The 14,131-nt window shown below is 40.0% G+C and overlaps 1 protein-coding gene across 2 annotated transcripts in view; it reads right to left on the bottom strand.

Annotated features, from left to right (window-relative positions):
- LOC128510803 (protein phosphatase 1 regulatory subunit 12A) overlaps positions 1–14,131 on the bottom strand; it is a 102,517-nt gene that overhangs the window by 50,014 nt on the left and 38,372 nt on the right. The window contains exons 5-7 of one of the 2 annotated variants that reach the window (XM_053483321.1): positions 12,767–12,871; positions 12,410–12,460; positions 12,213–12,270 (exon numbers count right to left, since the gene is read on the bottom strand). In XM_053483321.1, the coding sequence (XP_053339296.1) occupies positions 12,213–12,270; positions 12,410–12,460; positions 12,767–12,871 (214 nt within the window). The remainder of the gene's footprint in view (positions 1–12,212; positions 12,271–12,409; positions 12,461–12,766; positions 12,872–14,131) is intronic. The other variant, XM_053483320.1, reaches the window with a different exon arrangement.

Raw genomic sequence — 14,131 nt, 5'->3', positions numbered from 1 at the left:
AACCCAAGCAGAAGTTACATTTTAAGCTTTACTTTGCAGCAAAATATTGTCTACCAGTGTATTAAACCGAAATAGATAAAATACACTGTAATGTAAAATATTGTACATAGCCTGCATTTGTATTCCGTACCTACAATGATCGGTATAGATAAATTACAAATGTTACCGTGTCTTTAAGAATTATTAAGGATGTTTTAAAAATATTGCAATAAGTAGTTTCATTTATTAAATAATTAATTTAATTTAAAATAGCATAAGCATTATGGGTTGTGTATTGACTAATTAAAAAAAAACACACACATTTTTTAACCACATCATCTATTTATGAAACTATGTTGACAGTGTAAGAACTGCCTATATATTGAACATAGTGTATAAGGCTGCCTAAACTAGAGATGAAGATCTTTGCCTGAACCCGATAGGACCCGACAGGGGGGTGGTTGCTGGTGGCCTGTTTGTTTGTGTGGGGGAGGGAGAGAGGGAGGGCTGCTAAAAGAGAACTCCCTTTTGTGCTGAGGTGGATAAAATCTCACTGCAAATAGCCTGTAACCCTAACCCAAAGTTGTATAAATTTTATTTAGGAAGATATTTCATTTCATTTTATTTCCTATTTCATTTCAAACAAGTAAGTGGAAAATACTAAAAAAATCAGACCGGAGTGACAGAAACATATACCCTACCTTTTTTACAGTTTCCACTTTTTGTGTGTGCAGGGTTAGGGTTGGCTAGTAACCCTAACCCTAATTGTGTAGATTTTATTTAGGAAGATATTTCATTTTATATTATTTCCTATTTCATTTCAAACAAGTAAGTGGAAAATACTTAAAAGTAGAGCGGAGAGACAGAAATATCTACTTTACCTTTTTTACAGTTTCCACTTTTTGTGTGTGCAGGGTTAGGGTTAGCTAATAACCCTAACCCTAATTGTATAAATTCTATTTAGGAAGATATTTTATTTCACTAGAAGTCCCAGACTTTTCTAACCCGCCTTTATCCAAGAGGCTGCTAACTTGGCTACTCTAGTGTGGGGGAAGGGGGCGTGAATGGTTGCTGGTGGCCTGTTTGTTGTGTGGGGGAGGGAGGGGTGCTAAAAGCAGAGAACTTCCTTTTGTGCTGAGGTGATTTCTTTCTCTAAGGAAAGAAATGGCAGCGAAGACTTACCACTCGGCACTTGGAAATTATCCTGAGTGAAGTAAGCCCTTGTGACTCAGATGGAGAAGACATAGAACTTCAGCCTGATTCGGACTCAGAGCTGTCTGATCAGTCTTCAGGTTAAGTTTAATTTCAGATTATTTCCTATTTCATTTCAAACAAGTAAGTGGAAAATACAAAAAAAAGCAGAGCGAAGTGACAGAAATATCTACCCTACCTTTTTTTTTTTTTTTACAGTTTCCACTGTGTGTGTGCAGGGTTAGGGTTACTATTACAATATAATTGTATAAATTTTATTTAGGAAGATATTTCATTTCATATTTTTCCTATTTCATTTTAAACAAGTAAGTGGATATAGTAAGTAAGATATTTCAGACATTATTCCGATACAGAGAAGGAGATACTGGAATTATAATTAGTATCTATGCATGCTTTGTGATTTCGTTTGACTTTCTCATTGCTCACAATTTGAATTTGTTCACACTGCAGATGAGGAGACTGCTTCTCAACCTAAAAAGAGAGCTTGTTCGGGGACTGACCTGACACAGACAGCGAAAGATGGCACAGTGTGGCGTGAAGAACAGGTGGGGACCCGTCTCCCTTTCACCCCAATAGAAGCGTACGCCGCAGATGGAGAGCCGGCTAAGGCCAGGAAAAGTATCTCGTGTCGTCTTCAATGCTTCCTGTGTTTCATCACTCTTGACATGCTTCAGAGCATTAAAAAATGTACTATTCAACATAAACAGCAAACGGAGCATGTTCATTGGTTTATGGACCTCCCTGAACTAATGGCATTTATTGCAATTGTCATCTTGCGGGGGCTTACTAAGGTTCCATCACTACGCGACTGCTGGTCAGCAAACCTGGGAAACCCACAGATCATTGAAACTATGCCACGAAACCGCTTCCAAGACATCATGCGACACCTACGCTTTGATGACAGGTCCACCCGCAGTGATCGAGAAAAGACTGATATGTTAGCTGCAATTTCCAATCTGTGGGGATCATTTGTCACCAACTGCATCACGTCCTACAACCCTGGTCCACATATCACCATTGATGAACAGCTTTTCCCATCAAAGACTCGCTGCTGTTCCCTGCAGTATATTTCAAATTCAAATTCAAATTTTATTTGTCACATACACAGTCATACACAGTACAATATGCAGTAAAATGCTTGGACAACTGCTCGTGACCTAAAAATTAAAAAATAGAAATAAGAAATAAATATGAAAAACAGAGGGTAAATTTAACTAGGAAAGAATAAAATAAAATATACAAATAAAAGTTAAAAATAAAATAACTGTACACAAAAATACACAATATAGAAAATATATGGAGAATATATGAAGAAATGTAGAGCAATAAGAGCAGCGGAATAAATGGTAATAAAAGAATGGTAACGTCTATGGTTGTGCAATCCACATATTTAAAGTGACTTATGCAGTGCAAATATTCTTAGAGTGATTTATTTAAAGTGACTTGTGATACAGTGATTTTATGAGCACAAAGTGTAGTTGTTCTTCCTGGCCTTGGTCCAGCACCGCCTGCTGTAGATTAAGTGCAGGTCAGGGAGCTATGAGCTACCGATGGTGCGCTCAGCTGATCGCACAGCCCTCTGTAGAGCTCGTCTGACCTGCATGGTGCTGTTCCCGAACCAGGTCGTGATGTTTCCCGTCAGAATGCTCTCTATCGTGCAGGGGTAGAAACTCCTGAGCACCTTGAAGGGCAGTCTGAAGTCTCTCAAGCAACTGAGGTGTTAAAAACGCTGCGGGGCCTTTTTCACCATGGTGTTGATGTGACAGGACCATGACAGGTCCTGTGTGATGTGAACACGGAGGTATTTGAAGCTGTCCACTCTCTCCACTGGGCTCTCGTTGATGACGGGGGTCTGGTAGTTCCTCTAATGCTTGGTGCTGAAGTCCACTATCAACTCCTTTGTCTTACTGACGTTTAGAATGAGGTTGTTCCTCTGGCACCAGTTCTCCAGATTCCTAATCTCCTTCAGGTAGGCCGTCCCGTTGTTATCAGAGATCAGGCCCACCACGACGGTGTCGTCAGCAAACTCAATGATGGTGGTGGAGCTGGTAGTGGCCACACAGTCATATGTGTACAAAGAGTACAGCAGGGGGCTCAGAACACACCCCTGGGGGGCTCCAGTGCTGAGAGTGATGGAGGCTGAGACATCTCCGCTCATCCTTACTGCCTGTGGTCTGCCAGTTAGGAAGTTGGAGATCCACTGAAACAGTGATGAGCTGTGTCCCAGGTGCTCCAGCTTGGTGGTGAGTGTGGAGGGAATTATGGTATTAAATGCAGAGCTGTAGTCGATGAAGAGCATTTTAACATAATTCCTCCTTCTAGTGTCCAAGTGAGTAAGTGATGTGTGGAGGAGATGAGAGATGGCATCGTCTGTGGAACAATTTGGACGGTAAGCGAACTGTAGTGGGTCCAGTGTGTTGGGTAGTGAAGAAATGATGAAGTCTCTGACCAGGCATTCAAAGCACTGGTCGCAGCTAAACCTCACAAGTTTGGGATCAAGTTTTGGGTGGCTTTATTAGGTGTTTTCAACCACTGCTGCCACGCTGACGGCGTATGCGGCCAAACGGAAGAAGACTGTCTATATTCTTAGCAGCATGCGCAGCCTGGTTCAGACTGATAATACCACCAAAAGGAAGCCAAACATTGTCACCCTTTACAACACCACAAAGTGTGGCGTGGATGTGATGGACCAGATGGTGCGGGAGTACACTGTCCGCACAGGAACACGGTGCTGGCCAGTTGCCGTGTTCTATAACATGATTGACATGGCAGCAATGAATGCACATGTGCTGTATCAAGCATGCACTGGGGCGCAGGAAAGATGGGTGGACTTCCTGGTGGAGCTTGCAAGAGAGTTGGCTCATATGGCTGTGCAGAAGGCAAGAAAAGAACAGATGCTTCGGACACAACCCTCCACACCTAGCCCTGGAAAAAGAGCCATGTGTCAGGTCAAACACAAAGGCAAGAACAATCATGCCACTGTGCGATGTGTTCACTGCTACAGATACACATGTGGTAAATGCAGACTAGAGATACCATGGCAGTACCAGGATTGTGAGTGATTGCTGAAATGTACTCACTCACTTTTTATTATTATTTGTAAATATGTGTACAAATGGATGGTTTGTTTTTTATTTTATTTTGTACAGTTTTAATTAATAAATCTCAGCAACAAAGGAAAAAAACCCATGTGTGTTGATTTTTCCCTAAGATGGCAAAGTGAAACACAAGTTCCCTTGAAGTGGACTTCCCTCAGCAAGCTCTCGCGCATAAATGGCACGAAGACTGGCTCGCGCGTAAAGTGATAATACAGGACCTCCACAAGATCGCAGCATGGCCCCACCTTGTTTACATAACAAAAGCATCTGTTCAAAGGTGGATATTAAGGATATTAGCTAAAATTCTTTCAGCCCATCGGCTGTCCTGTGGGTTTTATAGGTAGAAAAGCCAAATGGCTGCTCTCTGAGACGTCTAGTGTTAAAGTATGACAGCAAAACGACAGGGAATTCGTAAAAAGGCATGTTGATCAAAGCTGTTTAACATCTGCTAGTGCCCAGAATCAACCAACAATCAAATCGTTTGTTACAGTATCAAAACCCATCCCTGCGAAGGTGAAACAAACAATGACAGAGAAGTGTGTCAGCTTTTGCTGTAAAGACATTAAGTCTTTTAATATCGTAAATGGTGAAGGATTTAAAGAGCTGGCGCAAGAACTAATTAATGTCGGGGCTGTGTATGGGATGATTCCCGTAAACTCTGTTATTCCCCGCCATGTGACAATTGTGAAGCTGTGCAGTGACATGGGCAGAAGAGAAGAAGGAAGCTTTAGTACAGAAACTTAAGGCCTTGTTGAAGGATGGCACAGTCGCAATGACCATAGACATGTGGACAGAGGATTATCGTAAAATTTGTTATTTAACAATCACCTGCCATTTCATAAGTGAGGATATGGAACTGGTGAATAAAACCCTATCAACTATCAACAACATTGCTGCAAATGGGAGACACTAGGTTTAGTACTGTGTACCTCACACTGACTTTCATACAGGGCATTTATCATGAGCTCCATGAAAAGCTGGAGGCACAAGGGGAGAGCGGGCACATAAAAAAATCGCGCCAGACACAATGGGCTTTTTAATAGACTTTCTCAAGCTGTGTTATGAAGCACAGCGGGAACTTGACGGAGACAAGTATCCAACACTTAATTGTGTGTGTCTCTGGTGTAAGAAACTAAAACGCCACTGTCAGCCCAATGCCCTGGACTTCCCTCAGCAAGCTCTCGCGCATAAACGGCACGAAAACTGGCTCGCGCGTTAAGTGATAATACAGGACCTCCACAAGATCGCAACATTCCTCTGGCCAAAATTTAACCAGCTGAGAATGTTGTCAGGCTCAGACAGGACTCAGACAATACGGACTTTTGTGCAAGCTATGGTGCACTAGATGTGGAGGTTCGAGACCCAGAGCTCTCCGAAGTCGAACCCACTCCTCCCTCAGCAAAAAAAACGAATTTTGTGGAGTTGGAAAAAATACAGGAAGCTGACTGGAAAGATGATGAGGTCACTCGCTACATTAAAAACGGCTGTCATGGAAAATGAAATGGATGTTCTTGGCTGGTAAAAGATCAACAAACCATCCTACCCAATACTTGCAAAATCAGCCAGGTTAGTGCTATGCATCCAGTAGTAGCAGCAGTAAAAGGGTGTTCAGTGCTGCTGGGCGCACAATCAGTAAGTGCAGGACCGCGCTGAAGCCGTCTATAGTGGAATTAATCATTTTTCTCCACAAAACATGTAGCCTAATCATGGTGGGTTTTTCAAATAATAACTAAATATTAATTGAGCCTTAAAGGCATATTGTAGGCAGAGTATATGTAGGCTAATGTTGGCATTATTCTTTTATTAAATTTCAGCTGCCGTTCACCGTCGCGTTGAGGCCGGATTGTGGAGGGAAGTGGCGAAGCAAATCACGCAGAGCCTTTATATTAATTTCGTTAATACCAAATACACATCCTAATTTTGAATTTATCTTAATTTAATTTGTAAATAATTTTTTTTATGGGACTATTTTTGGCCTATTTATAGGGTAAGTGTATGCCTGGACTTATTTAGAGTGCTGAGATGTTACAGAGGGCTTTTTTATTATTTGTTCCAACTTCCAAGTTGCCTGGAGCTTATATGGTAGTCATAAATAAATTATGTTAAAACATGTATAAATGACTCATTCTTGACCAAAGGCAAAAGAGCTGCGCACATTTGAATAATTTTGGGCTGTAAACGGGTTTGGGCTTTTAAAAGGCTGTCAATCAAAATGTACTTGTTGGGCTTGGGCCGAAATCTGTCGGGCTCAGGCCCTGTTGGGCCTAACTTTTAAGACCTGATTACAGCTCTAGCCTGGACACTGCAGTTAACTGAATCAGTCAGTGCTCCACCTGGCTGATTATACAGAATTGCAACCATCTTTTTAGAAAGCTTTGGGGGCCTTTATGGGGCGGGGCATCGTTAACTGCATCATCGTGGGAAATCACATTCCGTGCATTTTTTTCACTTGCATGTCCACACGAGCTGTTCACATAGAGGTAATTAAATCACTTGATGCCTCTAGTTGCATAAATGCACTACGTAGATTTTTTTTGCCATTAGAGGGCATGTGAAGCAATTTCAATCAGATTGTGGAACTAACTTTGTAGCAGTAAGCAAAGACCTGGGATTCTCCAATATGGCAAATGACCCAAAGATGCAAGAATACCTCACCAACTGCTCTTGTTCATGGAAATTTAATTTACCCCATGCTTCACACATGGGGGAAGCTTGAGAATGTTTGATAGGTGTAGTAAGGAGGATTCTGAACTCAATATTTATGCAGTATGGATCTCGTCCCCTTTCACATGAGGTCTTATGCATATTCATGGCCGGAATTTCTGCAATAATTAATGCAATGTCCTTCACCAATCACCCCTCATACTAACACCGGCTATGCTCTTCACTCAGAAGGTCGGGGCTGCTCCATCTCCTGGGAACTTTTCAAGTAGTGACATGTTCAGGCAACAGTGGAAGCAAGTGCAAAGTCTTGCCAACAACTTTTGGTATCACTAGAGACGTGAATATCTCCCAACCACTGTTCCCTCTAAGCTGCGCGCATGCGCAATGGTGCACGGTCTCCGCGCACAAAAAAATTCAACGGCGCACAAAAAAAAATTCAATGGCACACAAAAAAAATCCAACCTGAATAGAAAATAAAATAAACACATAACAATTCATTCTGTGCTATTTTGCAGTGTGAGTCAGTGAGTGACTGCTCCAGCCAATGATGCGATTCAAATACAGTACGTATTTACGTTCAATCAACGTTGACAGGCTATGGCAGCGTCCTTATGTGCAGCCACGAGTGTTTTAGCTAGCAAAGCGGTGTGGACGATGCGAAGTGCTGCTTATATTGACCCTTATATTGAGAAGGACAGACGGAAAAATTAGGGTGAAATTTAAGTCCTCAATCAGATTTGTGATCATGTAGTGTCATTTATTTTACAATTTTCATTTATGGATACTGATCATTAAACACTTTTACTAGTTTATGAGTAGTAGAAATGCTAATAATCATGTCATTACATTCTGTATTTTGCAGACAAAGAGTTACAGTCCCAGACCACAGTAGGACCCTCTCACACAGTGCACAGCAGGAGCTTCACACACTGAAAGTCAGAGCTTTATAATTAAAATATTCAGTGTGTTTTCAAAATTGGGAGTTTATAGTTGGCCTGGTTTGGTTAACAGGTACTTTAAATAGTTAAAATTAAATATTTATACTTCCAATAATAAAAGTATTCTAACAGAAATTTAAATGCTGAAATTTGATTCTTTTAATAAACCATGAGACTTGCATAGATGCGATGCTGCCGTGACCACAGTGCACACGTCTGATGTTGCTCACAGTGGTCCAAGCGACCGATCAGGGAGTTTTTGTGTTTGCTCAGACACATGAAAAATTAGAGGGAACATTGCTCCCAACACTACAAAGTTGTCGCAAATGGAATAGTACTCGACCTGACATTCAAGAACGAGATCTTGTTCTCTTAGTAGATATTTAGAGCTCTCGAAACAAATAGCCTATGGCTTTTCTGTCCAAAGTCTTTCCAAGTACTAATGGGAAAGTGCGAAAAAGTGGAGTTAAAAGTTTTTAAAAGCGGATTTTGAAAGGACATAAAGTATCTCAGATCTTTTACAGAGGTTATTCTTATCTTGTCTAAAGACATTAGGAATTAAATGGGACATCTTTAGGATGTCCGGCGGGGAGTGTTCCGCTCCAGAATTTTTGTGTTTATGTGATTTTGCTGCCCCTAGTGGCAGTTGCTTAAAAAAAAGGCGAGTTCTACATGCGGTTGGTTTCAGTCCAATGTTTGGATGCCATTCTTTGTTTTGTGTTTATAAATGCATCATCTATAAGTTAATTTTTCATTATATAATACCTAATTACTATTAAGTTAGGGGTATTGGGAGAGACTTAGTGGATGTCATACATACACTTCAGACATTTTTGGGATACAAATAACCTTATACCCCAGAACAACTTTCCTGAATGGCAACTACGCTAATTCTTTCTATCTGTTCTTTATCTTTCTACCCATCCCGACGCATCTGAGATTGTGCCAGCTTCAGTTACCTAAGGCCAACCTTGCGAGGTTCCTGAGGCATCCAGAGAAGGACCAGGTCCAGCTGGATTCTGCTTTATGATGGTTGGAGCTACACATGCTGCTCTTGTGCTTCCAGTGCTCCAGACCCCATCTGCCCATTGCATCTGCTGACTCATCCCTGTGCTGAACTGGACTTTATGTTAACTTAAAGAACTTCTGTTATATTGAACTTTCAGGTGCATAACACACATGATGTTATATAATTTCTATCTGTTATCACCCAAATGAGGATGGGTTCCCCGATTGAGTCTGGTTCCGCTCAGGGTTTCTTCTTATTGCCATCCCAGGGAGTTTTTCCTTGCCACTGTCGCCGTCACCCTTGGCTTGCTCATCAGAGACATTTCATTTATCTCATTATTATGTAGACAAATTTTTCTCACACATACACACTTCCATAATTTTTATTTTTTAAATTTCTTTCATTTTTCTGAAGCTGCTTTGAGACAATGACCATTGTTAAAAGCGCTATATAAATAAAATGTAATTTAAATGATTTTTTTTATGTTTTAAGTGTGCTGGTTTATTAAGTTTCTAAGCTTAATTAATAAAATGAATTGCAATAATTTTGTTGTAATATATGAACTGCAGTAGTCATTTAATATTAACTGCAGTATTACCGCAGTATTATTGCAGTATTACAGTAGTACTACTTTAGTACCCCACTACTATAATAAAAAGTATGTACTGTACATCAGAAATAATTTTCATCTTTAAAATGACCCTGAAATCACTGCAAAAAAGACCCATAGACTATGAGAGGGTTTTAGAGTGGACACACACTGCCAAACATTTTACGACCACTTTGGAAAAACTGCCATCCTGCTCACAATTTTGGAAATACACGTAGCCCCAACCATGCTAACCTTAACTTACACACAAGGTCCCTGATAACACAATCAGTATAAAAAAACATATCCTTTTACCCATACTGGTGAGAAACAAGCAATTTTCAGCGTTTTGCCCAGGAAAAGTGGGGTGCTATTGTGCAATTTCTTCAGTCTTGTTTACATTAACATTTATGGCAATACACAATTATTTACATTTATACTAAACAACTTGTGTCTATCAATAGTTACAAGTGTCCATAGATAAATACAGTCAAATTAGTCTAAAAAGTCTGCCTGGGAGTTACTTCCTAGAGGATTGATGAGAGCATGGCAGATTGCAATAAGTGCTTTAAGATACATGGGTCCTGTTTCTTTTTTGGCATTGTAGGAGCATAGCCAAAAGGTTATATGGGAGAACTTAGAAAGGTGCTGCATTATGGATTAGTTGCAGAGGGTCAAATGGTGCTCAGAGTCAGATCTGCAAGAAGTATGTTGAAGTAGTTGAATCACAAAATGACAAGATACTAAACTAACACCTGAGTGGCAGATGCAAGTGCAAGTGGGTATTTTATCCAAAGACACTTTTACTGTCATGCACACTCAATCGGTGACCGGCACTAGGACCCGGAAGTAAAGCGGTCGCAAACCAGGAAGTATAAGAGGAGTAAACAAACTACGTTCAACGCTCAGTCATTGAGTTCGCCCATGTCGGTTCATGTCAGATCATCATCCTGGGCTTGCTACCTGTCACACAATGTCGGTTCATGTCAGATCATCATTCTGGGCTCGCTACCTGTCACACAATCTTCACGCATCTTCAGCCACGAAGTTCAGCCCATTTGAGGAATGCTACGACGTCCAACCTTCGATGTTCAAGCACCAAGAACTGGAGGTTGATGTGCCGTCCGCCCAACAGTTGGTCCGCCGGTGTCAGCGGCTGTGGAACCATGCCAACCAATCCATCTGGCAGGCCAACACCCAATACAACACCCAACATCGCCGTCGACACCCTATGGGATGATTGTACCACGTAGGTGACAAGGTATGGCTTTCCACTAAAAATCTCCATCTTCACACAGAGTCACGCAAACTATCTCCCAGGTTCATTAGTCCATACCGCATTACCCACCGGATAAATCCTGTCACCTACCGGCTCCAGCTGCCTGCGGCGCTCCGGATCCATCCAGTATTTCACATCTCCCAAATGAAACACTTCACCACCTCTCCAATGATTACACCCACCCCCCCTGCTCCTCCTCCCCGGATCATCGACTGTGGTCCCGCCTACACTGTGCGCCAGGTCCTTGATTCGCGCCCTCAGGGCAGAGGCACCCAGTACCTGGTCGTTTGGGAAGGCTACGGCCCCGAGAAACAGTCTTGGATCATTCTCGACCCCGAATTAATCCGAGACTACCGTTGCAGGTATCCTCCACCCCAGGACCGTCAGAAGCCGTTCCTGGACAGGAGGGTACTGTCATGCACACTCAATCGGTGACCGTCACTAGGACCCGGAAGTAAAGCGGTTGCGAACCAGGAAGTATAAGAGGAGTAAACAAACCACGGTTCAACGCTCAGTTATTGAGTTCGCCCATGTCCGTTCTGGCTGTCAGTCTACCAATTCGTGAGTACTCACCTTCTTGGGTTTTGCTTTCTGATCTTGAGTGTGTGTTTATAGGACTCGCATGGTTATCCTGCCTACTCACTCTCTTCTGTGTTTGGGTTTACCATCCACGCTACATTGGGCTAATCGCTAAAGCTACATCGTCTGGTCCCCGAGGTTAGTTAATCCTGACATTTACAGCTACAAAATTATCATTATTATAATTTTATCCATTTGCATTTTTATAACATGTGATTGTGTGGCATTGAATTATGGCACTGTTTTAAGTGACATAATAATAACTGCCCAAAACACTGCCCCAAAAGTTGTAAGATACTGTGGTCAAGATCATGAATGTTTACTTTGCTGACTGAATGATTCTGCTTCTTACTTGAGCAAATAATAATTAAGTCTGAATTATTGACTCTTTGCTTGAGCTAATTTAGGACTTTATTTTAGAGTTTGTTTCCCATTTGACACTTCAACTGCAGTTATTTTATTTGTACTTCAGTGCATAATCAAATGTATGACAAGTCATCTAATTATTGTGTGTTTATTACAATAATAATTTGTAATAATTTTTATGTGCATGGTACACTTTTGCAGGTACACAACTCCCTTTACATAATCCAAAATCTCATTGTTACTTTTTGAAAAGTCTTGCATTGAATTTGTTAAAATGGTAATTACTGTCTTTATTATTGTTTTACCAAAAGCCTATTTAATTTTATGTATTTAGTCACGTCTAGTTGCCTGGTAGACAATAGTATTTTTTCCCTGCCTGATATTTCTGAGTGTTCTACTAGACATTTGTCTGCCACTTTAATTGAAATTAAATCTATAAATACCTGGTGTCCACTTTAAGAAAATGTGAAAGTTTAAGTATTATAGCAGTATTGACTACCTTTTACCTTCAGCTCTTCTTCCATCTCAGACACCTTTTTCTCCAAAACCTGCTTTTCCTACACAGTAAACAAAGAACATAAAATAGGTATAAACACAAATAAAATCAATTGTAAGTGTATTTATAAATCATAAATAAGCTCTTGTTACATATTAAATGTATAAACGATTTTGACAGTTAATTTGGATAGTAACTACCATTTTATCTGACTCAAATAAATTGCACTTCTCAGATATTCTGTCCGGCTTCTGAAAGGTAAACAAATTTGTAAAAATAAATATAAATTATTGTCAAAATATTAATTGATATTCTCAGGCATACTATTATTGTACTATTTTACATTACAAATAAAACATTAAAAATGTTTAACATAATTGTAAAAATATATGGCTAGTGGGTGTTTTACATGTTAATAAATATGGTAAAATAGAACAATGCAGGAGGATGTCAATAATAAAAAATTATAGTAGTCCAAAATCTATGGGACATATTTATCTAAGCTTTAGGCCAGTGCAAATTAAACGCTTACTTGTCTTTGGGCAGTATTTTCTTACCTGTGTGATTTTGTCCAATTTTAGGCGGAATTTGTCCAAATCCTGCTTGCTGTCCTCCAGACAAGCCTTAAGCTTCTCATTTTCTGCCAGTGCCTCCTCATACAGCTAGCAAAGTACAACCACCAAACATTAATAAAATTTTAGTCTATGTTTATTACACACACACACTGATCAGCCACTGAAAGTATTATAAACACCAGCCTAATATTATAAGTCAGATTAGTGAACCTTTTTTCCTGAAGTTGATGTGTTGGAATCAGAAAAAAGGGCAAGCATAAGGATTAGAGTGAGATTGCATTGTTAGAGCAACTTGAATATCAGACAAAACTGAGATTTATTATTTTTTTAATTGAGTTCCTCTTCACATAATCCTCTAAATAAAATAAACACAAATATATACTTGCTAAATAAACGCTGCCTTTGCACAGTAATGTGAGCTGCTTTATTTCAGTCTTAATATATAGTAACATAAAATATTTTTGCTGTGTAGTCTTTTTGCGTGTATTTCAGTGAATGTTTCAGAAACCATTAAATTTTTGTTTCTCTCAAAAGAAGCCCTGTTTTTGTGTGAGGAGTGTATAGGGGTGAACAGCTGACAATATAATAGGAATCCTGGTGTAACCTGGTGTCACCTGAGCTAGGTGTCAATAGGTCTTACATATTCATGAAAGTCGTGGATTATTTAGTGAAACAGAAGCTCTGCTGGAAAATATTAGGCACAACAGTCACTTTATCCCCAAAGAAAGGTCTTTATGAGTGTTAAAATTGAATTGTTTTACTAAAGGCACACACCCAAGGCGGAATGAACTTGCGCACGGCAAGCTGTGAAAATGCCCTTCATTACCTGTAGGGGGCAGTCGTGTTTCAGTCTGAAGTATTGTGTGTCTACTGATGCCGAAAATGTGTTATCTCTCTTAGGCGCCCATTGAAATTAAGCGACAGAGCTCATAAACGTGTCAAGCTCAAACTGTAAATACTGATATGTATTTATTCTTCATTTTCTTCTCCTTCAATGATAATACTTCTTTAACTGCGCTTCCTTCATTCATTATTATTATTATTATCAGTAGTAGTAGTAGTGCTCCGAATTTATTATTATTGCTATTATTCTTATTATAAGTGTGTGCAAAAAGACAAAGTACAACTAAAAGTACAAAAATGTATGATATGTTAGCCTAAAACAATATTGTTTTATTGTGGTTATGCGCTTTAAACATACACTAAACAATAAACACTGCCTTGTGCAAAGTGAAAGTGAGTTGCGCGTGCAGCTTTTTGATCAAAAGGCTGATAAATGCTTGCACAGATATGAGCAGATTTATCTACTGACATGAAATGAAACAAACACAAAAATATATGCTACTC

Source organism: Clarias gariepinus, chromosome 22, assembly GCF_024256425.1.
Source record: "Clarias gariepinus isolate MV-2021 ecotype Netherlands chromosome 22, CGAR_prim_01v2, whole genome shotgun sequence".
Taxonomy (NCBI): Eukaryota; Metazoa; Chordata; class Actinopteri; order Siluriformes; family Clariidae; genus Clarias; species Clarias gariepinus.
This window is presented reverse-complemented; position numbering and strand designations above follow the sequence as displayed.